We start from the raw sequence: 22,808 nt of genomic DNA, 5'->3' as shown, positions 1-22,808 counted from the left end.
GAATGTGTGTGTAGCTTTACATTTTAAATCTGAATCGGAGACCCAGCAGCATAATGTAAGCAGCATTGTTCTGTCACATGGGGAAAAAAATGTGCTTTTCTCTCAGAGAATTGTGTGTAGTGTTTGCTCCCTAACTTAAATACCCACTAAGTAGTGAGTCCAGTGTAAATTTATTCTAGTTGTGTAATTTTACTACATGCATGCTTTCAAAAATAAGAATGATGTTTTCATTGTGTGACTTAGGTCCAGATTAATTTGATAGTATAGATCCAGCCTTATTTGATAGTAAGAACAAGCTATATCATATAACACGGTTGTGCAGGAGACTTGCCTGTAAAGAGACTGGCACCTTCAGAACCGTTCTTACAGAATTGAAGCCCGGTCATGATAACCACCACTAAGTGGCACAGACTTGCCCTTTCACTGGCAATCTGTGTAAGAGAAAGCAAGAAATGATCAAACAGGTTACTGTAGTATCCTGAGAAATGTGAAACCCTCTAGTAAGGAAGAAAGGTGGGAAGACTGGTTTCAGTTTTCACTGCTTGTAGCATCCTCTCACATTTTTAATGATTTCTCACTTCAGTGAGAATATAAGTAAGTAAACGTGAAAGGTTGTAAGAATATGTTAGAAGGATCTGAAATTATTAATTTATCTGCTTGGGGGGAGTGTTGGTTTTTTGGTGTGTTTTGTTGTTTGTGTTGGTGGTTTGTTTTTTTTTCCTATCGAAGTATCTTCACCATTGCTGCGGTTCAAATGTTTGGTGATGTGAAGTGTTATGATTATGCTCTCCACTCGACATCCCTGTCCTGTAGTTCTGTTTTACGGGCTGGAAAGTATGCCATGAGTTAGTAAAGCTGATTTCTTGAGATCTTGTAGTACATCTGTGTCGGGATCCTGTTTCATCCTTCGTTATCCTTTTCTCTTTAAAGTCTAGAGCTACCTGGATACGTAGAAATAGGCTCTAAAATTACTGAGGGTGTCAAACCTCCATCCTTCCTTCATGCCAAGCACCAACTCCATGCTCACTCTCTTCTTCGCATATCCTGTGTGTCCTGAGATGGAGCTGGGGAGGCTGGAGATAATGTGCGAGAAGCTTGGATTTTGTGTTCTCATCCCTTCCTGGTTATAAAATGATCCTGCAAGGTGCCAAGTGTTTCTTTCAGGGGAGAACAGTTCTCCAGGTGCCTTGATTTCTTCCAACTCTCCTCTTCTGAGTTGTAGCAGGTGGGATTAGATGCCTCAGTGATTTTTCTCTGATTAACCAGAGCCTGAATCCAGTAGTCTAATATGAAAATATTAATGATGGACTGTGGGAGCTGCCAGGAAGAACCCTGGAGAGGATGTGCGTTTTTGAATTACCAGTTGTGTAGCAGAAGCTGGGTGTGGGGCTTTAAACAGTGGAAACGCTTTCAGGAAAATCGGTCAAGGGTTTGACTTAGAGCTGTTGTGATAGATGGGAGCACAGACTGAAGTTGCAGTAAACACTGCTTGGCCTTTCTCTGCTTCACAATCAGGAAAGATCTGGGAATAGAAAGATCAAATGTATTCTTGGACCAGGCAGCATTTTTCTACCAGAAAGGAGGTAGTTGGTCAGGACAGACTTACTCAAAGGAGACTCTTGAAAAACTCCATCTTGTTAGCATTGGGCTTGCTGTCTGCTTTCTGCTGCTGTACCCTGCTGTCCCTTGTCCTTCAGGAACATCCTTCATCTCCTCCCTGCTATGTTGCTGTCCTACCTGTTTCTTGGGGTAAGATATCCCCTGGTCACCCCACACCTGTAGCTCCTCACCCCTCTCCCTTCTGTGCCCAAACCATAGGTTCTTGCTGCTGAGCAGAGCAGGCATCAGGAGAAAGGCTCACACGGTGAGCTCAGCCATCTGTCCAGGACACACAGGCTCCATTTCTGGGACAAGCAGCACATATGGCATCTCTGCTTCTGGCAGCTCGGAGAGGTTGTCCTGCAGGTTGCTCAGTGTCTCCTGTCGATTAGGTCGGTTTGATGTCTCTCTCATTCGCAGCCCGTGGTGTATAATTTTTTCCAAAGTAACAGGCCCTTTGGAAGGAAAGGTCTTTGGTTCTTGTTGGCTGGTTTATATGACCTTCTTTGTGGTCCAGGGAGCCCAATGCAAGGCCAGTGATACAGCAGGAGCAGAATGGTTCCATTATGCAAATGGCATGAATTTGGGTGTATCAGTAGTTTTTTGAGGGCATTTCCAAGAACTATGGGTGGCACCTTTTCAGAATGTTCCCGTTAATGTGCTGAGGTCAGAAGTAGTGTTCTGTCAATAAAAGGCCCCATTTTGAAGCTTCTTGCTTCCCACCCCCATCCCTTCTGGCATCATTTGTTTATAAAGGTCATACTTAAGGATTTCACTTGGTTACTCCCAACTGAATATTTTGTCTGGGATGTGGATTTGTGCTTTGTTTGGGGGTTTGTTAGTGGAAGCAGAGAGACAGGAGGAAAAAGGATGAAGTGGTTTTCTCAGCTGTGAGTTGACGTAGGATTTTGTGGGGTACCTTGTGTCTCCTGCCAGGTCTGTGCTCTTTTACACTTAGTTTGGGGAGTCTGGAGAGCTCAGAGCACTTCTTGGTTTTATGAAGTTGATTTTTTTTTTTCCATTATGACAGATCTAACTAGGGCCACCTGGGAACGAACACCAATTGCAAAATGAGCAAATCTAAAGTAAATTCTGTCTCAAGGCGATGCTATGCTGTGGTACAGCATGGTCCAGAGGCAGGGCTGGTGGGGTGTGTGCAGGGTATGTAGGATGCTGGAAGCAAACGCTTCTGATGGTGTATCTCTCCTGCTCTGGTGGGCTCATGCAGTGGTATGACAGTGAAGTCAATACAAGTTTCTTCTCTGTTAAATAACTTTCTCTGAGCTTGCTAGCTTACAGGTTGGGTTCTTGTCTATATTTTCCTACTGTAGAACCTCAGCGAGGGTCAGCCCTGCTATTTATAGCATGGTGTGCTAGTGCCAGAATTGTTATCTCCTTTTTACAGGCTTAATAAAATCAAGTGACTTTGATTTGCTATTTGGTAATGTCTGCATTTGTGAATATAGGAGCATGAGGAAAACAAATTAACAGGAAACAAAATTGCAGTGTTACTTTATCCTACCAGGAATACAAGATGTGCAAAGGATAAATATCCTGTTGCTTGCCTGTGTTAGAGTGTGTTCATTATACTTTAAGTAAAGGCTAATCCATTTCAAGCCTGGGTTAATGCTGCGCTATCCTGACACTCCAAAATGCTCAGAAGGTGGGCTTTTACTCTATTAGGTCATTTATTGAAATAACTTAATCGTAGATGCCAGCATGTGGTCACGAGTTGCTCTGGTTGATTTGGGTGTGTCTACATTCTGTAGGTTTTGCTCTCAATACCTGTTTTATATTTTTTTCCCACCTATCAAGGGAGAAAGAGAGTATAATACTGTATAACAGACTTAATAAGGAGAGCAGAGACAAACTCTCCAACTTTTCAAGAAGTGTCCAGTGTGAGGTACCTGTTTGTGTGGAGAATCATAGAATCATTAAGGTTGGAAAAGACCTCAAGGATCATCAAGTCCAACCTAACACCACCTAACTCACTAAATCATGTCCTGAAGCACCACATCTACATGTTTCACGCCTCCAGGGATGGTGACTCCACCACTTCCCTGGGCAGCCTGTTCCAATGCCTGATCACTCTTTCAGTGAAGAAATTTTTTCTAATATCCAGCCTAAACCTCCCCTGGTGCAACTTGAGGCCATTTCCTCTTGTCCTATCACTTGTTACTTTAGAGAAGAGGCCAGCGCCCACCTTACTACAACCTCCTTTCAATAAACCCCATAATTTTTAGTAAAGATTGTCAACAGTTGACAGCTCTCATCTTTATTTAGTGGAAAATTGAAGGGGATAACAGATTGATTAAAAAAAAAAATATTGACATCATCATAAAGCAGCTGTAGTGCTATTAAAACCTCGTTGTATATGTATAGAGAGATAAATTTTTATTCTCAGAACTCTGGTGTCTTGTGGATTCCAAAATACACAGCTAAAATAATATCTACATAATGTTATAAAACGCCTTTATTTGTGACACAGCAGCTGCGTTTCTGGCAACAAATATCTTATTGTCACACCGAATCCAATTAAAAATCAACAAGATGAAATACTGTCTTCACAGAGGGTAGCAGGAAAATCCAAAACAAAAAACCCAGAGCAGAATTAAGCAATCTTCCTGTCTGATGTGGATGTGCAAGTTTTCTTCTATATGGAACTTTTAATCATTTCACCTTAAAAGGTACTAGGATGTGCTTGAAGATTGTAAACCTAATTTGGGATTTGTCTTCCTCAAAATCCCCTGGTGAAATAGAAGGATTACGTAACTAATCGAAAGGAAGTCTATGTACTTCTGTGTAATTTTCCAAAACCAACCCCAAAACAACCTGAACAAATGAGCGTGGGGCTGAGATACTGCTATTTGTGTCTTCTCTCTGTGAAGCTCTCCTAAAGTGCCTCAACCCACTTCCAGGTAGGGCATAAGTCCTAGGACAAACTGTGCTCTTTTTTATTTCTTTTTTTTTTTTTTTTAGTCTCCTCTGGCTTCCCTAGACCAGCTGCAGGGGACTTAGGACAGGACTTTTCCCAGCATTAAAAGCGTTCTAGAACATCCAAGTTCTTTGTGTTCGAGATGAAAGCTATCGAAAAGAGCAGCCTTTCATCTTTCCTCTTTCTTCCCAGTTTTGAAGTGCTCAGTGACCACGTGCCCTGACCTATAAGTACTTTATCTACAGGGCTAACTTACTTACAGCTGCATAAGAAGATTCTCTCCTGAATTTGAGAATCCAGACGCAGGTTGCTATGTAAAGAAATACCACTCCAGAAAAAATGTTTGTTTCATCAGTGACATGGCACAGAGGCAGTCAGAAAGGAAACAAACTGCTATGTAAAGAAATACCACTCCAGAAAATGTTTGTTTCATCAGCGATACGGCACAGAGGCAGTCGGAAAGGAAACAAAGAAAGACTGGTTGCCTAATGGCCTTGTGGTGGGGAAGGGTTTTCTATTCTTGGTGGTTGGTTGCTGCTTTAAAAAAACCAACCAAACAAAAAGCAAGGAACAGAAGTTTTCCATTTAAAGTACAGCAATTCCATTATTTCATTTTCATGTGATGATTTCTAGAAATCCCCCCAACTGTCCACGTGTAATTTGGTTGAGTGGCTTTAAAATGCAAAGATACTTAATGGCTATCTTCTATCACTGAAACAGCCTCTCCTCTGGATAGGATTAGGGTGTTTGTCCATTACTTTTTAATTTTATCCTGTCCTTTTGTTAGCAGCTAGCATTTCTGAAGTCTGAAATTGTCATAGACTCATGACGTGTCCAGCTGTGCGAGCTGCCTGGTCCTCCTCTCACTTCCCCCTTTTCCTTTCCATGCTCTGCTGCCTCTTCCCTCCCTGAGGCTGGGCTCAAGTCCACCGGAGGTATGTTTTCCCCGTTTGTGGACAAGTGCTGCTGGATGAGCTGCCCATAGCCTGCATTAATTCTTTGCTGTGATTCACCCTTTGTTTTGCCAACCTGTTATTTTTTTGGAGTAGTGGGTAGTAAGCTCCCTTGCTATCTTGGGATAATTTTATAATACGGGTTTCTTTAATTGATTGTCTTATATCTAAAGAACAGTGCCTTCCCTGCGAATTCTATAGCACTGAAGAATTTAGAGATGGAGAGTGGAAAGAGGAAAAAAAAGTACTTTAATTTTTTTTCAAGTGAGTAATGATTTGACATGCTCTGTTTCAGTACATGTTACCATGGCGATGACTGCAGGGACTACAACATCCTTTCCCATGAGTAACCACACCCGGGAGAGAGTGACGGTGGCCAAACTTACACTGGAGAACTTCTACAGCAACCTAATTATACAGCACGAAGAGAGGGAAACGAGGTATTGGCTCTGCTTCCTCTCACTCCTCTTTAGCTTTTCTTAGTTGACTTTTGGCAGTGTTCGTTCAAGGGCACTTTGATTCCCATGCATGGAGCAGTTCTTGGAAGTTTTTCTGTACTTGGTAGTGAGGAGCTAATCTCCGAAGGGCACAGGCTCCCTTTCTGCTGCTGGTTGTGCTGGTAGACCTGCAAATAACCCCTGCCGCTGCACCAAGCAGTCAGCGAGTGACCAAGGACTTCCACTTTTCATGTTCTCATACAATTTAGCTCCTCACTAAATTATCACTATCTTGTGGAAACCAGTCTGTGCAGGGTCTTACTCTGCAGCACGTGTGAGATTTCTAATTCTGCATGTGGGGTTGGCGACCTCTGATTCCTCTACATGTGCCACAGGGAATAAACTCCACAGGGGTAGATGCTGTGGAGCTGCTGATGGGTAGTGACTTGGTTTCATGTAAAAGGCAGTGGTTCATAGTGTCTATTCATGCTCTACAGCATGGAGCTCATGCTAAGACTCATAAACCCTGCAGAAAGGAGTGTGTAAGAATAGGGAATGGACTAATAGGAGAGGTGTTTGACAGGGTGATGGGATAAGGAAAGTAGAGACTTGGAGGCAGTCTGGGGTTGAAATAAGGAGCAAGAAAGAGTATTAAGTGTGGTGATGGAGGGTCTGACAGGCTCTTGTGTGGGCAGGAAGAATTTTGGGGGTAATGTAGTACCCACCTCTAAACTCCTTTTCGGTGGTGTTGACAGGTACTGCTTACATGGGAACATGCATTTGCCATCTTCACTTTAACTTCTCTTATCGGTGCCCAATTTTGTCTCTGCTGTGGTGAAGTGCTACTTGAATTAAGTGTCAAAAGCACGAAGCATTTGATTATAATGAATGTTGTGTTTCAAATTGTCATCAGCACGTGAAATTATCATTCCCCTGGTAATATGTTTTTAATTGAGGGGTTTTCAGCTGAGCAGCAGGGTTTCTCTCTTTAGTCATTTTCTCTCTATTTAGTCATTATCCCATGTAATTGAGTTGCTTCTAGTTAGGAGAATAGACTGTCTACCGAGGGCCTTTAATTTAAGGGATCCTGCTGTACTTCCTGAAGTGTAGAACGACACCAGCAGCCTGGCACCTGGCCTTCAAGCTCTTGGCCACTATTAGCGGGTAACTGGCTTTCTGAAAGCTGCACCCATGATGGTCATAAAGAAGCAGCATCCCACGGGTGGGAGAAGAGGGGTCCAGCTGACACATTGCCCCATGCTGACCCCCTGCCATCTATGGGGTACTCTAGAGGAGACCCAGGACCAGTAAACCTTGGCCCGGGCAGGACACTGGGAGGAGATTATGACAAATCCAGAGGGGTAGAGTTAGTTGGCATGAGGGTAAGGTGAGCAGGACCAGGTGTGTGACCAGAGAGGCCAGCAAGGCTGAGACTGGGGGCAAAAGCTGGAGCTGGCTGAGGTGTTGGAGGTAGAGCTGAGCTAGAAACCATGAAAACATGGTTAACCATGTTTATTCTGATTTGTAATCCTAAATGATAAAAACAGCCTTACTTCAACAAGATTATATGAAGAAATATAAGTCATTAGAGTGATTATGTGTCTGGACCTTTAATGCCTAATTCTGCAAGTACCTTAATATGTGCTTAAATTGGCTTATACATTTTCAATAGCTTGGGTCACTAATGAATAAATGGATGGAGTGCGCAGTAAGTCTTCAAATTTATGTTTGAGGCAAACTCTTTGGTATCTGGAATATGTGAAGTAAAAGTGTTGTCTTGCTGTAGTGTTATGTTTGTTTTAATAAATAACAAAAAAACCAATCTCCTGTTTCTCCCCTTTGCAGGCAGAAGAAGTTAGAAGTGGCTATGGAAGAGGAAGGCCTTGCAGATGAGGAGGTAATACTACCTGAGGAACCTTTGAAGAGGCTTCTTTGCTTTTGTCACACTACTTCAAATTGTTATTTGAGGACCTTACAGAACCATTAGCTAGCATGACATTAAGTTTGATTTTGTAAATGAATGTGAATGGGAAGCTGTGAATATGCTTGAATGATACTTGCTATAGGTTTTTCATGCCACCCTTAGTCCTTGTGAGACATAGGGCCACAGCAAATATATAGCTTTCTTTTCAAATATTAAAATTGTTTGCCATTATATTTGTCAAGAAAAAAAGGTGAAATGGGCTTGGAAGAAGTGGGTAGAAAGCAAAATGCTTGAACAATTTTTTTCTTGATTTAAAGAATAAAGTGGGCACACCCTTGCTCTGTTCTGATACGGATGAGGGGGGGATCTCTGTCCCATTGGTATTTCTCAGAATTTTGGTCAGTAAGTTGCTTTTCTGACATTCATCACACCATGGCTGCCTGTACTGCCTTCAGGATAGGCAGGGAATAAGCAGGAACAGTACCTCCAGTCATTTCTGAGTTTGTGTGGCTGCCGTTAACACCTGGGAAGAGGGAAAAGTGAACGTGGGTGCATAATGCCATCTTGTGGTTTTAAATGACACTGTTATCCTAGTACAAAATCTGGCAGGTGCCTGGTGGATGGCTCTTGTTAGCAGTGCAAGATCTTCTCAGTATCTTTGGGAGCATACGTCAGTGTTTGTCTTCTCCCAGAGTGAGTCCCACTGACATTTTTGTAGAACAAAATACATGACAGGACTTCGACAGATTTTAATTTCAAATACAAGTGTTTGCCTTCTCTAAACCAAATGGATTTTGCTAGAGATCGTGTAAGTTTGATCTCTGCTGCCTGTTAGGCTTCTTGTTGCCTGTCATCACTCTTTTTGGTGGGGTGCAAGTTTCAGCTTTTATTGATCCTTAACACTACCCAGAAACAAGAGTCCTTGCCTCAGCTAGTGACTTTGGCCTTTGGAGTGATGCACTTTTTTGAACCAGTATACTTTTTTTTCCCCATTATTTTTTACTACTCTTTCATTATATCTATGTAATAAAAAAAGAAAAACACCTCATCACCACTACCCCCCCCCCCCCAAAAAAAAAAAAAAACCACAAAAAAAACCCCCAAACAAACAAAAAACAAAAACCAGTGGAAATGGGTTTGAGGACTCTATGTAAAAGACCCTGCACATGGATCATATTTTGAGAAATTAGAAATATGTCTTCTTTTACATTTTTCTTTGTAATCCTAATGGGAGAGAGAATACTTCACAGGAAGATTGTATATCTTGACTTTCTACATCAAATGACTTAAATTTTTTTGTATGTGTCTCCTTAGAAAAAACTGCGCAGGTCACAACATGCTCGCAAAGAAACGGAGTTTCTGCGACTGAAGAGGACTAGACTTGGCTTGGATGACTTTGAATCTTTGAAAGTTATAGGAAGAGGAGCATTCGGGGAGGTTTGTAGCTTTCTTGCTTGAATAGAATATTAAAAGTGAATTGAATGTTGAAATGAAACATTTTAATTACAGAATAAGAAGTTCCAGTTAGGGAGTTTTATTGCAGAAGTGTAGTAAACATCCTCCCTGCCCTGTGTCACATCGTGGTTGTATCTGCTCCTGAATTTTAGCGTACACAATCTCACAGCTACCTGGAGTTTACTGTGCCTGCTAACTTTTCCTAAAACAATACTATTTCAAACTATCTGTTCATCACTAGTGTTAGTGTTGTACACGGTGTAGAAATATTTCTTTCTTCCATGTGTTTTTAAACATTTAACAAAAGACCTTTTCCATGCACAGCAATTTTGAACATTCCAACAAATAGATTCCACACTGGAGTCTAGTTTCTGAGGCAGAGAAGATTGATTGGGTTATATTTCTCATTATAGGTACGCCTTGTGCAGAAGAAGGATACAGGTCATATTTATGCAATGAAGATACTAAGAAAAGCAGATATGCTGGAGAAAGAACAGGTTTGTGTTGTATAAGTCTACTAGTTTTCAAACTTATGCTGTCTAGAAAACTGACTAAGTTCTTTGTGGCAGATACTATTTGGTTGTATTTTCCCCTTCTATAGACCTGATAAAGGTATAGCAGTCCAAAGCATCTATGGAGTTGCTACCACAGTACAAAAGAATACGTAGTAAGTTAGGAAATAAGGCCATATAACAGCACTTTTAAAAACGTTTTGTTGACAACCAATTTGGAATAAAGATTTTTTATTTTTTTCTCTCTTCCTTTATCAATGGTGACCTTATATATTGATCTGTAAAACTACATTTCCAAGAAAATTCTTCTTGAAAAGTAATGCTGTGCAAAAGTAAAAATTGAGAATACTTGATGGGTTTTTTTGATGGTTAGAAACCAAGAAATGCCACATTGTTCATTGTCTTTGTTTCCATTTCTTTTGCTTTTTATTTGGGTCTTTTCTTGGTTTGCTTTGGTTTTGTTAGTTTGGTTTGGTTTTTGCAATTACTTTTTAGTTAACAATTCACTGCAAATTCCTGGTAGGACACAGCAGGTACTTTAGCACCACAATGCAAACAAATCAAGTGTGGATGTCTCAAGCAAAAGGGCAGATAAAAGAGGACTTTTCCTTACCTATTCAAACCTTACCCATCATTTGCTCTTGTATTATGTTTCCCTGCAGTGGTACTTCTACTTTATTTTTTTTGTGGCATAGACTTTTTGTCTCCTGAAGCCCATGCCCTGAATATAGGGAACCAGAGGAGCAGCATGTTCTGCACAGCAGCCACGATGTGTGTGGTCCTCTAGTTGAAGCCATGCCCTGATTTCATAACCTGATGTGGCAAGGAGGCTGAGCTCACACTCTCCACTTAGTCTGGGACTGTCATATTCCCTGGAGAGTGTCTATCTGCTGTAATTTTAATTGCCTGGTTTGTTCAATGGAAAGCAACACAGGATATGAATACAAGAAAATTTAGAAATTTTTTTTTCAAGCCTGATAACACTGGGAGATATCCTGGCTGTTTTTAAAGCAAGGTTTTAATATTATATTTTAGAGCTACATTGAGGAGTGGAGAGCAGTACGAAATATTTTCTAGTGAGAATAGATAGAACTAGATGAAATTGGAATGTGTACTACAGAGAGAGAACCCATTGCCCTGTGAAACCCTGTGAAAAGAACACATACATGTAAAGATGCTCCTGACAAATAGAATTGGGAGAGAGATGCAGAAGACTTGGCTGTTTATTGGAAATACCCCTCGAAGCTGAACTAATGGTACATATTTTCTTTCCAGAAGTTGCTTTCTGGTGTATGAATAATGAAAATCTTACAGCTGTCAAGAAATATCTTTCCATCCGTATGTCTTTCATTTTCCTTCAGGATGAGGATACATTCTAGTGAAACATACACCCCTCCTTCAGTCTCCATTACTCTTAGGTTCCAGTGAATTCATGGGGTAGCAGCTCTTCATCTATTTTTCAAAGCCCCAGCTGGGACTGGAGTATCCTGAGCGAGGTCAGATGACCCCAAACTCACTTGCCCAGGGCCAGCATCAGGAGCAGTGGTGGCCATATCAGTTCTGGGCCAGCTTCATGCACATCACTTGGAGGAATGGCTCCATCTTCTCTTCCCTTCCTCCCCCTTAAATAGAGTACTGAGCTTGCTGTACCATATAAAGCTTTGTGATGGTCAGCTCAGTAATTTTTTTTTGAATGTTCCTATTTCATTTTAGGGTATAATAAAAAAGGGAATTGCACTTTTCACAAACTTCTGTAGTTCTTTCCAACAAACAGAAACAGTTTAGCAAGCTATGCTTTGTGCTTCTAGGGGCTGGTCCTGCAAAGCTGTGTGAACAAGAACAATTACATTCAACATTGAGTTGACTTCTGTGGGTCAAGCTATATAATATGGCATTCCTTGTTGAAATATTTAAATTGTCCTTTAATCATAGTATTTTTTTAAAAACTTCAGGTGGCCCACATCCGAGCAGAAAGAGATATTTTGGTTGAAGCAGATGGAGCCTGGGTAGTGAAAATGTTTTACAGCTTTCAGGATAAAAGAAATCTTTACCTGATCATGGAGTTCTTACCTGGAGGTAAGCTGTATGTTGTGGTGTTAGGTGATAGAAGTACTTATTCCTTAGCTTTCATTGTCAGCTTTGTAAAATGTTGGAAGTAAGAATGCTGTCTAATTTCTTATAATAAAAAAATTACTGCTGTTTTAAATGAAGTCCTGGTAATGTAACCACTCCTGATTTTTAGAGGAAGGAGGAACGTTATGGAGGGGTGTTGAAATAGACTTGTATTAAATAATTATTCTGATCCAACGTTCTACTCTTTACTGCTGAAGCTAGTAAATACATGCAATATATGTATTATGCATTCACTGAATATTCCTGGGCTATCCAATTAAAATTTCTATTTGGGATTTTAAACAATTGTACATCCAGTTTACTAAAAAAGTATGTTGGGTTTGTAGGTCCTTGCAGTAATAGTTTTATAATTAGTAGCTATAAGGCCAGTTACAAGCTTAAATTTGGATTCTACTGGGGTTTCCTGGAGAATTAGTCTTGTGATTAAAATGTTCTGATTTCTAAGCTGTATTTTCTGTTCTTTGATTAGGTGACATGATGACCTTACTAATGAAGAAAGACACCTTGTCAGAAGAGGAGACACAGTTTTACATTTCTGAAACTGTGCTGGCCATAGATGCTATTCACCAGCTGGGATTCATCCACAGAGATATTAAGCCAGATAACCTTCTGCTGGATGCTAAGGCATGTAATGTGCATGTAAACTGCCTATGCTTTCAACATCTCAGTCTGCAGATAATGCCATTTATAGTGCTGCGAATTGGTTGCAACCAGTAGTGCCACACCAGTGATTTTAAACTAGCTGGAGTAAAGGCAGAAAGTGGTCATTATCTTTTCCTTGTAGAACACTAGGATACTTAAAGCAAAACTCCCCCCCCCCCCCCCCCTTTTTTTTTTTTTTTTGGTTGGAAAGCCTTTTAATCCTTTTAAGGAAAGCCCTTAAAGTGAGAAGACCCACACAGGGTGTCCAGATGCTCATATCCATACACATTAAAAACTGATACACTTAGTTATTTCAAGATGAATGAAAACATGAAACATTCAGACAGTGCTAAATAGTCAGTTCAATTCCTGTACTTATCTCATTTGTTTTGTTACCTACTCACTAAAGGAAGCAGTCTGTCTGTTAGACTGACTATAGCAAGCCATGAAGCAGACCCAGTAAGCATCATACACAAATCTGTAGACCATCTAACATTGATGTCTGGAAACCTGATTAAAAACAGGTTACTGTCAAAACAAAGAAATTTTGTCCTGGGAGGCCTTCTCAGTCTCAGTGGTATCCAGTTCAAAATAAAAAACAGGCACACTGTCTGCCCTCAGCTGCTACAGTATTGTAGATATAACCATTCCCAGGAGCAATAACCCATTTGAGAGAAAACATGTTCTCACAGTACATTAAGATTCAGTCATTATTTGCCTACTTGTCCTGAATTAAGTAGTCCTGTGCAAGTCCATCATGGCCTGAGAAGGCATGTGCAGTTATTAAAACTGTTTGTCAAGCACTATCTAAATTATATTTTTATCTTCTCTGATTTTTTTAGGGTCATGTAAAACTGTCTGATTTTGGGCTATGCACAGGTTTAAAGAAAGCTCACAGAACTGAGTTCTACAGGAACCTTACACACAACCCACCAAGTGACTTCTGTAAGTATAAAGTGTTCTAGTTAAACATTTAAATAGTTTTGAGCTGTAGCTATGCTACATCATAATTTATTTCTGCTGGGTTAAGCAAGATTGGTCAGGCTGATTGCGTTTAGTTGGAAAACTGGTAATGCGTGTTCCCTGGGATGTGGAAGCATTTCACAAGAAAGAAGTGACGATTTCTGCAGTGTTAATCTATTATTGCACATTTGTACACAGATACAAATGCACATCATGCAATGTATTTATATTTTAATGTATTTTTCATAACGATGTTAGTGAAGTTACAGAAACACTCAGAAGGGACATAGGTTTCATGTGCTGGCTTACTGAAGTCAGTGACAATCTCATGGAGCTTTTCATAAGAGTAAAGTTGTTCATCAGTGTGCTTTGCTGACACATCCACATTAGTGTTTTATTCTACAACTGTGAAATTTCTCTTGCAGTTCTTCTTGATTTCTTCACTTACTGCTTAAAAAAACCATTGTCTGTATCTGAATATATGTTGCCAGCTGCAACAATAAGTGCTGCTGATCTTGGATCAATCTGTAAAACTTTTAGCAAGTTCTAATTCAGAATGGCTGATCACGTGTCCTACTTACCTGAGTTTCAGCTGCAAATTGGACAGTAGCTATTCCTATCTCCAGTTATAATAAAGTATTTGTTTCTAGACTAAAGCATTCTAAAGATATAGTTAGACTTTGAAAACTTGTTATCAGTATTTTCTTTTTCATTCTCATAAATGCATTTACTATCTAATTACTATTTTATAAATTAGCATTTCAGAATATGAATTCAAAGAGAAAAGCAGAAACGTGGAAGAAGAACAGGCGACAGCTGGTGAGTTAATGGTGTATAATTTTTTTCTTTTAAACTGTTTACAGAAAATGTTAAATAAAAACTGGGGATTAATGCTGCTGGTTTTTAAAAACTGAAAGGCCCTCATCTCTTAAAGATGTTGCTCTCTTCAGGCTCCCAAAATTTCTTAACTCAAAAGAAGGTGGTCTAGAGATTCCAGTTGTGGAATAGCTCAGAGGTCAGGGGAAGAGTGGAAGGATGACCATCAGCTAGGTCACTTATTCTGTTTTCAGAGCTGTGACTAGCAAGGCCCTGCTCTTCTCTGTGCCCTTGTTTCCCTTATGAGCATCTGGACTAACTAACCTTAGGTGTCAGCAACTGCTTAGTAAAGGTGTATCTTCAGTTTGTCTCCTAAACTGACCTGGCACTGATACCGTGTGTGAACTCCTGCAGTTCAGTGTCGCAAGAAGATGCGTGGGTGCGTGAGTCTTTGAGAACTGTGGGGAGAACTTGTTTGTCCTTTCGCTGAACGGGAATGTGATGGAAAGGCAGTGGAGGATATTGGCACTGGAGTGGTGCAGCCTGGGTTTGTAGTGAGTGGTCAGGTAATGAAGGGCCTTCTGGCATGAACTGAATCAAAGGAGAGTGTCTATAAGCCATGGGATTTTAGAATTTTAGCCCCACTTGTGATTTTAACCAAATAGCAGTTGCAAAAACCTCAGTTTTCAAATTTTGGAACTTCTTTTGCACACACTGTTTAACAAGTGATATGCCACAGGATTCCCAAAAAGCTTTGGGGTTATTTTCTCTTTCTATGAGACGTAATGAGATCGTATTGCAATCATGCTGCCTCATAGGGGCCCCTGCTCCTGCTTGGAGTTAGATCCCTGAAAAGACTACAGCCAGTAAAGACTAGTGTGGCACAGCAATGTGGTGAAGCTAGATGAATCATGAGACAGTCCAAGAGAGTATAAAAGGCCAAAATGACAACTTGTATCAACACTATTTGAAAAGGAGCTGTATTCTTGGTTTTCAAGTGGTTCAAAATGAAGTGTCTAGCCTCTGTTAGATAAAATGAAGCATTTTGTTTCTGGTCAGACAAAAGAAAGTAAAAGATTTTTCTGGCAAAACTGGTTTTGGTGGACTCTTTTGGTTTTACAGGTTTTTGTTGTTTTGGAGTTTGGTGGTTTGTTGTTTTGTTTTTTTTTCTCCCCCTCCCCCCGCCCTTGCCTCATGCAAAATTTTCCCTCAGTAAAGAGAAATTCCCAAATAGTTCAAGTCATTAGCCAGAATCATCTAGGCTGCACTTTTAAAAGATTAAAATGATGGAGCCTGGATCCAGTAAGAGCTCAAAATAATTTTGCAATAAAGACAAGGTAATAAATGGAACAGCTAGTGTATCACAAGTGTCACACATGGATATCTACCACTGGTTATCCCTTTAAAACAAAAATGAACAAACAAACAAAACTACAAAAAAACTATAACAACAAGAGAACTACTTAGGTATTTTAGTAATGCAGCTACCTGAAACCTGAGCTGAGATGACCTTCTGATATTGCAGAGGGAATATTCTGTGATTTTGACACATTAGGAGGAAGATTTAAATTTACTTTCAAGGTTCTCTGTGCTTATTCAGGTAAAAAGAATAATGTTTTTGGGATTTTTAGATACTGTGAATTCTCAAACTAAACATTCTTGTCCATCCAAATAACAAGATCCTATATGTGAATCCCGAGGAAAAGGTTTTGCAAAGTGTAAAAATGTAGTATTTATCTTCTAAAGAGTTTATTCCTTTTTTCCAGGCATATTCTACTGTCGGAACCCCAGACTATATTGCACCAGAAGTATTTATGCAGACTGGGTACAACAAGCTCTGTGACTGGTGGTCTTTGGGAGTGATTATGTATGAAATGCTAATAGGTATGTTAAAGACCCAACCTAAGACTCATTCAAAGAGTTCAAAGGTAACAGTTTCCATTAATTCACTGAGTCTGATCCTCTGCATAGTAGTGGAGGTACCAGACTTTCATTCAGTTCTACCTGAAGTAAGCCTCAAATTTAGCTTCCAGAAAACTTTGAAGTCCTCCCACCTTTCCAAGAAGACAGAAAGAGATGCCTCAGTTGTTTCAGTGGAATAACTGTTCGCTAATAAATGTTTTTGAGGGTCAGTCTCATTACTTGGAAGTAACAAAATAACGTTTAATGTTGTATTACAAAAGAGAAAACTCTTGGCTAGTACTACTTGTTAGATTTGGGAGCCGTGGTGGCAAAAGCAGAGGCTTTTTGTACTTTTTGCTTCTGGGAAAAGCTTGTTGATTTTTCTATCTCTTTGTGCAGGGTATCCACCTTTCTGCTCTGAAACGCCACAAGAAACTTATAGGAAAGTTATGAACTGGAAAGAAACATTGGTGTTTCCTCCAGAGGTGCCCATTTCAGAGAAAGCAAAGGATTTAATTTTAAGGTCAGTAACTAAAGCCCACTTCTGGCCACTCACCCAGGCATAATCATCTTCTATTGGGTTAACTTTCCCTTCTGCATGCAGGAAGCTTTAGATTGGAGGGGAAGTTAGCAGGGGGGTTGGAACTAGATGATCTTTAAGGTCCCTTACAACCCAAACCATTCTAGGATTCTTTTGTGTTGCCATTCTGGATGGATTTTTTTAGTCTTTTTCCCTTTGCTATTTAGCATGAAGAAATAAGCTGTGATGATCTTGATTTGTACCATGGTATCAGGAGAAACACAGCAGATTGTAAAAAAGAAGGGAAAAAAAAAGTGATTAACACCCAGTTTTTCTCTTCTCAGAGGGAACTAGAAAATTAACCACTTGCCAGCACTTAAGGTGCTGAACAGAAATCTTTGGATGTTTTGGATTTACTCACTTGTTCCAAAATGACAGTTTTTAATCCATTCAGTTTGCATTGAAGTTTTTGTGAGGGTTTTTGATGTCAAGGTCAGGCAGAAATGCTCTCTTGTCCTGGGAGGTTTGGGGGGTGGTGGTTTTTGGCTTTGATTTTTTTCAAAGATAATATTACAAGCTTACCCAATTTTGTTACAGGCAAAAAGGAGAACATATTTCATAGGCAGAGCCAAGAACTAGAATTTATTATTAGTCCAAGCAGTGCTCCAGTAGCCTACAACAAACATAACAAATACAATTAACAGTTATTCTTAATCCAGTTACAGTGATACTAACAGTTCAAATTACTTAATTATTGCTAATCCTCATTAATAAGTTTGCATGTAACAGTTTTATTACATTTTCACTATTTCTTTAGTGTTCTGCTTAACCTTTCCTGTGCAGTGTTAAAGGAAGTTGCAGACAAAGCTGAAGTTTCTTTATTTTTATGGATATAGATAAAACCAAACTAAAATAAAATCAAGTTCAGACAAAGCCTGACAAATCTTGAGACCTGGTCTGGCTAACTGTTGTTACAAGGTTTGAGGTCTTTTATTAGTACTTGGCATCCACCAGTACTTGTCTGGGCTGCAGTAGAAATATAAGCAGGTTTTCTTCCCAAGTGACACTCAACTACAAGTAGAAGAACATTACAGTCTACAACTGAAGATGGTTTACAGCTTACATTGATACGTTACTAAATTTCCTGATGAAAATGTCACTAACCAGTGAGAAGGTGATCTTTGGTGTTTTGCAGTGTATTGATGTGAGAAGTGCCTTGTGAATCTGGATGATGCGATTGTGTGGAGAGATTATGAGTTCAGGATAAGTAAATCAACAACCAGAGGCTTTGCTCATCTAGGCAAACAGGATTTAATTTAACAAAGGCCAGCTGACTTAAAGCAACAGGAGGCGCATATCCCCATTCTGTCAAGTGCTCCCCAGTTCCAGGAGGTTGTCCAGTGACTCCACACTTAGCAAGACCAAGTTTTCTGTTTGATGTGGGCATTTTACCTCCTCCTTTGTCCTCAGAAACTGCAAGGACAGCAAAGATATAACTGCTTTATATTTTTACACTAACACGGACAAAAGATAGCCAGGATTTAATGAACTTCTATGCCAAGGATTGGTATGCTCACCATCTCCTTGATGAGTCACTTCAGAGTCTTTTCCAGCCAGCATCAGTCCTTGCAGGTGTCAGTCCATAGAAGAAGGGTCAGCCTCTGCTGCTTCCTGGAACAAATCCCCGATGTTGCTGAGTTCCTGTCAGACAGCTTCCTTCTCCCTATTTTTTTTCTTCAGGATTTTGCACTTCGGTGTTTTCCTCCTGCCTACTTGAACAGGTTAACAGTCCCCATCTTAACAGTCCTAGCTCTATCACAAATTTAACTTTTTTTTTTTTTCTTTCTTATTTGACTCTCTGGACTTTCTCATAGCTGCTTCTCACAAATTGACTGTTTCTTCTGGAGTCTGAGCCAAGGTTATGCAGCTGGGCTATATCAGAGATAGGCCTTAGGTCTTTGTACCACCAACACCTTCCCTCTGAGGGAGAGGGAAGAGGAGGTGGCAGACTGAATAGGGTATGCTATGGACATGGCATGTTCTCAGTGTGTCTGCTGGCTCATTGTAGTTCCAAAATGTGACATCAGAGAGTAGTACTATTCCACTTAGTGTATCTGCTCCTGTTAGTTTGACTTTGAAATGTGTATTTTAAATAGTTGAGAACATACAGAGGAGTTTTCAATGGTAGGGACTTAAGTCTCAATTCCAAACTAATCTTATAGGGCTAGAATCACAGAATGTTAGAGACTGGAAGGGACCTCGAAAGATCATCTAGTCCAATCCCCCTGCCGAGCAGGAACACCTAGAACTTGCAGTAACTATTCACAAACCTTGAAGATGGGGAGGCAACAGATTAGAAAAGGTCTAAGTTACTGGCATCATGCTTTTTGTTTTGGGACTTTAACAATATTCTGCTTCTACTGTTTCCCTTCTCTCCTACATGCAATGAGCTGCTTTTACACTAGCCCAAGTGATGGAACAATTTGAAAGAACTTCCTCAAATTCCTGATATGGGATACCACGGCAGTTTTATTTACTGTGGCTTTTGTCTCCGTGTATTGTAACATTCCCTTTATTTTTTCTACTTTTTTTCAGGTTTTGTACTGACTCTGAAAATAGAATTGGTAGTAATGGAGTAGAGGAAATAAAAAGTCATCCGTTTTTTGAAGGAGTGGACTGGGGACATATCAGGTATGTATATATATACACACACATTTTAGAGAATAAGAGCCATGAAAGCAAGAATTTCATGCACTATGATGTTGAGGATACTTATTTACAATTTATCTTTTATTTTGGAAGGCAACTACTGGCAGTAGGTGGGTGACAGGGCAAGTTTTCAGGCCTTGCTGACATTGATAGATCTGTCTTGAGATGCCTCAGATTGCCCCAGAGTGCCCAGGATGGAAACAAATTATGGAAGGATGACTGTTGTTCCTGATGTATGCTCTGGTATCACCAGAGTGCTCCTCTTCCAGTAGTAATGGGCTCTGCAGCTATTGCTATAATTGACTTTTTTTGTAATAGGAGCACAAGAAAAGCAAACTCTGTTCCAAAAATGCAGGGGAAATAGATGAATGAAGAGGAGAGGCAACAAGTATAAGGAAAACACAGGGCACATCTTTACTGCACGCTGAAGATACTACAGCTGAGTGAACTGGTATGTCTACAGAGTGCTGGGCAGAGGCACTGACTCACCTCGGTTGCAGCCTCTGTGGCCAAACTCTGCTGGGCCAAGCCTGGGTAGAGGGCCCAGCCAAGGCAGCCATACCAGTTCCAGCCTAAGCTTATGCCTGCAGATGCTGAGCTACATCTGCACCTACACAAGGTGATAACAGCTTTAGAGCAAACTTTGGTGGCTGCACAGTTGAAATGATGGCTACTGTTCAGCTCCCTTTAAGGTTTGAGGTAGTCTGCTCTTTCAGCATTACTGCAGTATTATATATAGTAATACTACTATACAAAAATCCATACTGTGGGCATGTGATTGTCCAACTCTTGTACTTATTTCCTCTGGTGCAGAAAGCCCCATTTAACATCTCTCTTCATGTAGCAGACATTAATAAGCAGCAAGAACAGTGACATATCTGTTCATGTCACATTTGGCAACATGGCAAGATGATTTCCCTGTTCCACACAGAAGTGGTTTTAATTTTAATTGTAATAATTGCAACCATAATAAGTTTACAGCTGTAAATTAATGACGTTCCCACAGTGTCATGTTCCAGTTTGAATGGTTTTGTGGGATGGATTACTTAAGCAACTTTGAAAATCACCTTAAAACTTTCTTAAAGGGCTGCCTAATTGTTGAGCTAATAAAGCAGTAACATGCCAGAGCTGACCCATTTTAGATGAGAGACACTAGTGACTGAATGTCAGAAGTGGGAGCTACAGTCAAAAGGTATTTGGATGAGGTCCACGCTGATAAGTGCCGGAATTGTAAAGCAATGTGTCTGATGGCTCCAAATGCAAGTAAAATACTGCTTGGCTGGGTTTATGAAACTAAGGTAGCCGCAGTGGTTCTTGGTGACAACCTAGATCGTAGTGATAGCTATATGGCAGGTAAGTGTGGAATGCTCTTTCAGTTAATGGGAAAAGTTTGCCAAGAAGATAGTAATGCTTGATAGGAAACCAGTAAATCTCCCCATGATGTCAGCAAACAGGCAAGTCCGATACACCTCTGATGGACTCAGTGGAACCTTTGTGCTTTAAGTAAAAGGGATGTTGTAACTGTAAAAAGCTAAGTTAAACAAAACTGGAACTTAATGTATCTTTTCCTAGTATTCACTATTCTGACACTTATTTCTGTTTTCAGGGAGAGACCAGCTGCAATCCCTATAGAAATCAAAAGCATTGATGATACTTCCAACTTTGATGAATTTCCCGAATCTGATATTTTACAGCCAGGTGAGACTGCCATTGTAAATTCCAAATTTCTATCTATGACATGCCAGAGTACTCCACAGATGCTTTTGTTGTTGTTTATGTTACATTTTTCTGATACCCTAATCAAGGTAATATACAGACTTGATCTAGAGACTTTCTTTCAAATATAAATGTAAACCTGTGATCTCTCATAGCTGCTGCTTCCTTAGAACTTTGGAACGGGAAAAAAAAAAGCCTACAGATTTTAAGTTAAATCTGTTAGTAAAAATGGTTTGCAGATATAGTGAGCACAGAAAATAGTGCAGTTTGCTACCATACAGTCTGTCTAACCAAATTCTGGTAAAAACATCATGCACTGATTCACTTTCAGTCTTTAATGACTTTCGAGTTTCATGCCAGACATAAATATTCACATATTTGTGGGCAAGAATTTGCAGGCAGATGACTATTTAACATAGTGATTTATGAACCCATTTAGGGTTTTTTTAATTGTTAATTTATTTTAGAAAGTAGTAGGAAATTTTTACACTTAAAAGGCTTGATTCTCTGACATGCCAAATTCTTCCAGCTCCCACTGTTTTCAATGAATTATTAATGGCTTAAAGATAAGCAGATATATAACAATGATTAATTGATGACAGGTAAGTGTAGATGTACTAACAACCATAAGAATTATCAAAAACGGTTTGTTTTGGTTTTTTTCTGAAATGGCTTTTATTTACTGGCAAAGAAGTTTGTCCTTTTCAATGCAAAAGCAGTCATCTCCAGTGCCTAAGTTAAGCTGTTTAAGTCCATATATGGGTAATGCTATAAGCAGACAGGAAGTCCTAGAAGACCAGTATGTGTGTGATATGCGTAGTTCTCTTGGGAGAACTTGGATATATCTTTTTCTTCTGTTTGTGGTGAGGATAACACAATATGTATATGTGTCTGTTGTGCATGGAGCATCCTAAATGTTATGTTTTCTGTAATTATATACCCTGTGGTGGTTCAGAGGTTCCTGTCAAGTTACGGGAGCCTGTTACAGTGTGTAGAGATACTAAAAAATCCTGAAATCCAAACAAAAAAACCCCTTTTTGTGCTTCAAAGGTATATGCTGAAGTTATAGCTCTTCTCAGACCATTGACAAAAGGCAACTGACCTGATTAGAAACAGGATTTCTTCAAGGAATTTCTGATGACTAGGGAAATAAGAGTTCAGGACTGTTTATGTCAGTGTTTTGTGAAAAGTCCTCTCAGAAGCAATGCTGTTTTAAATTGTTTTGTTTTTATTTTTGTTTCTGAATTCCAGTGCCAAACACAACGGAACCTGACTACAAATCCAAAGACTGGGTTTTCCTCAATTATACCTACAAGAGGTTTGAAGGGCTCACGCAGCGAGGCTCAATCCCTTCCTACATGAAAGCTGGGAAATTGTGAAACAAAACACAAACCCCCAAAAGAAATAAAAATACAAACCTCAGGTAGCTGCATCACCAGACCCGCTTGGCATTAGTTATCAATACGTTGAGTCTGGTGCGCATCAATTTCACAAGGAAATTCTACAGGATTAGGATTTCTAAGACTATTACAGGAATTAGTTGGCAGTGCCAGCTGGCTTTTTTTTTAATATTTGAATATTTTTGTTAACTT

At 39.9% G+C, this 22,808-nt stretch overlaps 1 protein-coding gene across 1 annotated transcript in view; it reads left to right on the top strand.

Moving 5' to 3' along the window:
• STK38L (serine/threonine kinase 38 like) overlaps window positions 1–22,595 on the top strand; it is a 24,340-nt gene extending 1,745 nt beyond the window's left edge. The window contains exons 2-14 of the mRNA XM_010085386.1: window positions 5,783–5,927; window positions 7,770–7,821; window positions 9,163–9,285; window positions 9,717–9,800; window positions 11,768–11,891; window positions 12,418–12,572; window positions 13,433–13,535; window positions 14,311–14,372; window positions 16,136–16,253; window positions 16,671–16,794; window positions 19,387–19,482; window positions 21,107–21,198; window positions 22,468–22,595. Coding sequence (XP_010083688.1) covers window positions 5,783–5,927; window positions 7,770–7,821; window positions 9,163–9,285; window positions 9,717–9,800; window positions 11,768–11,891; window positions 12,418–12,572; window positions 13,433–13,535; window positions 14,311–14,372; window positions 16,136–16,253; window positions 16,671–16,794; window positions 19,387–19,482; window positions 21,107–21,198; window positions 22,468–22,595 — 1,406 coding nt within the window. The remainder of the gene's footprint in view (window positions 1–5,782; window positions 5,928–7,769; window positions 7,822–9,162; window positions 9,286–9,716; window positions 9,801–11,767; window positions 11,892–12,417; window positions 12,573–13,432; window positions 13,536–14,310; window positions 14,373–16,135; window positions 16,254–16,670; window positions 16,795–19,386; window positions 19,483–21,106; window positions 21,199–22,467) is intronic.
• Window positions 22,596–22,808: the final 213 nt, after the last annotated feature.

This window comes from Pterocles gutturalis, unplaced genomic scaffold (genome assembly GCF_000699245.1).
Source record: "Pterocles gutturalis isolate BGI_N339 unplaced genomic scaffold, ASM69924v1 scaffold1370, whole genome shotgun sequence".
Classification (NCBI taxonomy): Eukaryota; Metazoa; Chordata; class Aves; order Pterocliformes; family Pteroclidae; genus Pterocles; species Pterocles gutturalis.
Note: the sequence above shows the minus strand (reverse complement) of the source record. Positions and strands in the feature narration are given on the sequence as shown.